General features: G+C 50.2%; 1 protein-coding gene across 1 annotated transcript; it reads right to left on the bottom strand.

The window, feature by feature from the left end:
- Window positions 1-1,210: 1,210 nt before the first annotated feature.
- LOC149177884 (uncharacterized) lies at window positions 1,211-1,714 on the bottom strand. The gene has a single exon (XM_089421907.1). The coding sequence runs from the start codon at window positions 1,712-1,714 to the stop codon at window positions 1,211-1,213; it is 504 nt and encodes a 167-aa protein (XP_089278033.1).
- Between the last annotated feature and the right edge of the window lie 283 nt (window positions 1,715-1,997).

Genomic DNA, 1,997 nt, shown 5'->3' with positions numbered 1-1,997 from the left:
GAAAAAGCCTGTTAGGACATCAGATTGAGCCCTATTCCCCCATGATTCTGCCAGCCCCAGGGAGAAATTTAGATCTCCCCCAATAATCGTATTCTCTGGTTATATGGAGTCCAATTGTAAAAGGCTTCCCTAGTAGGCCTCTCTATGTTGGCAAGGATCGTAGATATTGAATATTCTCAGAGTGAGATGGGGGGAGTTGGATGTGATGTTCGCTCCCAAAAAACCCTGCCTTCCCCAAACATTTGTGATCTTGACTGAGGAGATGTTAAAACCCAGGGCTAGTCCTCCCGAGTGACCTCTCGCATCCAGAAAGAAAAACTCCCAGTTGGGTAAGAATGGTTTGAGTTTTTGAAGAACCAGGGGTCCATCGCTAAGAGTTTCTTGTAACATTAGGAAGTCCAATTTTTCTACAAGACATAGTCTTTTTAGAGCCAACTTTTTATCGGGGCTGGCTAATCCCCTACAGTTGAAGGAGAGGCCTTTCATGGGTTCACTGAGGCAGGGTTCCCCTTTGCTCTAAGGACCTGATCTATGGGAGTTTGTATGTCGAGGCCACCTCCAAGCTGGCTCTTTTAATGGCTTTGGAGATGCAGGATTGCCTTCCCCGTGGAGCTTTGGGGGGGAGAGGTGGGATTGGGTCTTCCTCCAATTCGAAGGCATGGAGGGGTGGAGGGATGGAGCGCAGGTTATAGTGGTGGGAGGATCCGGATATCGATTCCCTGTGGGGTTCGCTATGTGGGGTGTGATGGCTGGTGGTGCAGGGGGTGTTTGGGATGGGGGGGGGAGCGGATATCACTGGGCAGCAGATTTGGCTTGGCTTGGGGAGGGGGAGGACTATATTCAAATTTACTTGTAATGAACTAGAAACAAAATTTATACATTCAGTCGGAGAAATAGTGTTAGGGGGAGAGGAGGTACCCGTGAAGCCCGTGCCTTCTCTGGAACGTGCCCTAGTGATCGGCGCCTCGGGGTTCCAATTTTCCATTCCCGGTTGGGCTGGAGAAGCTGGGGGATGTCTTTCCAGTCCTTTTGGCTGTCTAGGTTGTAGATCTGTAAGCTCTGCCATTCCCAAGTTCGTCTGTGTGTTGGCCACTGCATAGCTTCTCGGGGGAGATGGTCTTAGCCCTGTGACTAGTGGGCAGGACTTGTAGAGGTGGCCAACTTCATGGCACCTCCTACATCTAAACGGTATGCCCTCATAGTCCAATTCCTACCAGCGGGTTGTGGCTCCCAACTGAAATTGATAACTTTCCACCAAGCCATCTCTAGTGTCCAGGTAGACTAGAATACGAGCCATCACTAGGATGCTAGTGTCCATGTACGATCTGTCATGGTCCAGGTAGGTGCCGAGGTCATCCCCAATGATTCTGAATATGTCCTCGGACCAGAATTGTAGTGGGAGACTTGGTAGCCAAACCCATATTGGCCCTGCTCCAATGCTCTCCTTCTCCGGATCAAAGAGCGTTGTCCATCGCTTGAGGAGCATGGGAGTCATCTCTATGTGCCAGTATCGGGTTAATATCCAGTTCACGTCTTCTGGTTCGGCGAAGATTAGCATGAACCATCCTCTTGACATAGCCAGCACCACAGGGAGTTGTGCCAGGACGTTCCCCCAGACCTCCATTGTCCATCGTTTCAGGCGGCCCGACGAGTAGTTCCTTCCGCACACTCTCCCCACTAGGAACGTGCTCTCTGTTAGGGCTGCTTTGTCCATTCCAATACCTTCACCAAAAACAAGTTTCGGCCCCTTTCCCTTGTCTTAGAGAGCTTGGACTGTTTGGCCTTATTTGCCTTGAGAATCTGTTGTTCAGTCTAGCTGCTTCCTGCTCTCACCAGGTTATTCTCCGGGTCTAAGTCCCTTGGCTCTTCCCTGTTTCGTTCGTTGTTTACCAAGCCATCAAAATAGCCCGAAGATTGAACCTTGTTCCTTTGGTCGAGATGTGTGTAGGAATCTTGTGGGTGCTTGGGTCTGTTGGGCTCGTTGTTTATTATCCCAT

The sequence above is a fragment of the Pinus tabuliformis genome, chromosome 4_1 (assembly GCF_031772625.1).
Source record: "Pinus tabuliformis cultivar Carrire ecotype Pingquan chromosome 4_1, CPIR1, whole genome shotgun sequence".
In the NCBI taxonomy this organism is placed as follows: Eukaryota; Viridiplantae; Streptophyta; class Pinopsida; order Pinales; family Pinaceae; genus Pinus; species Pinus tabuliformis.
The sequence above is the reverse complement of the archived record's forward strand: the minus strand, read 5'-3'. Positions and strand labels throughout refer to the sequence as shown.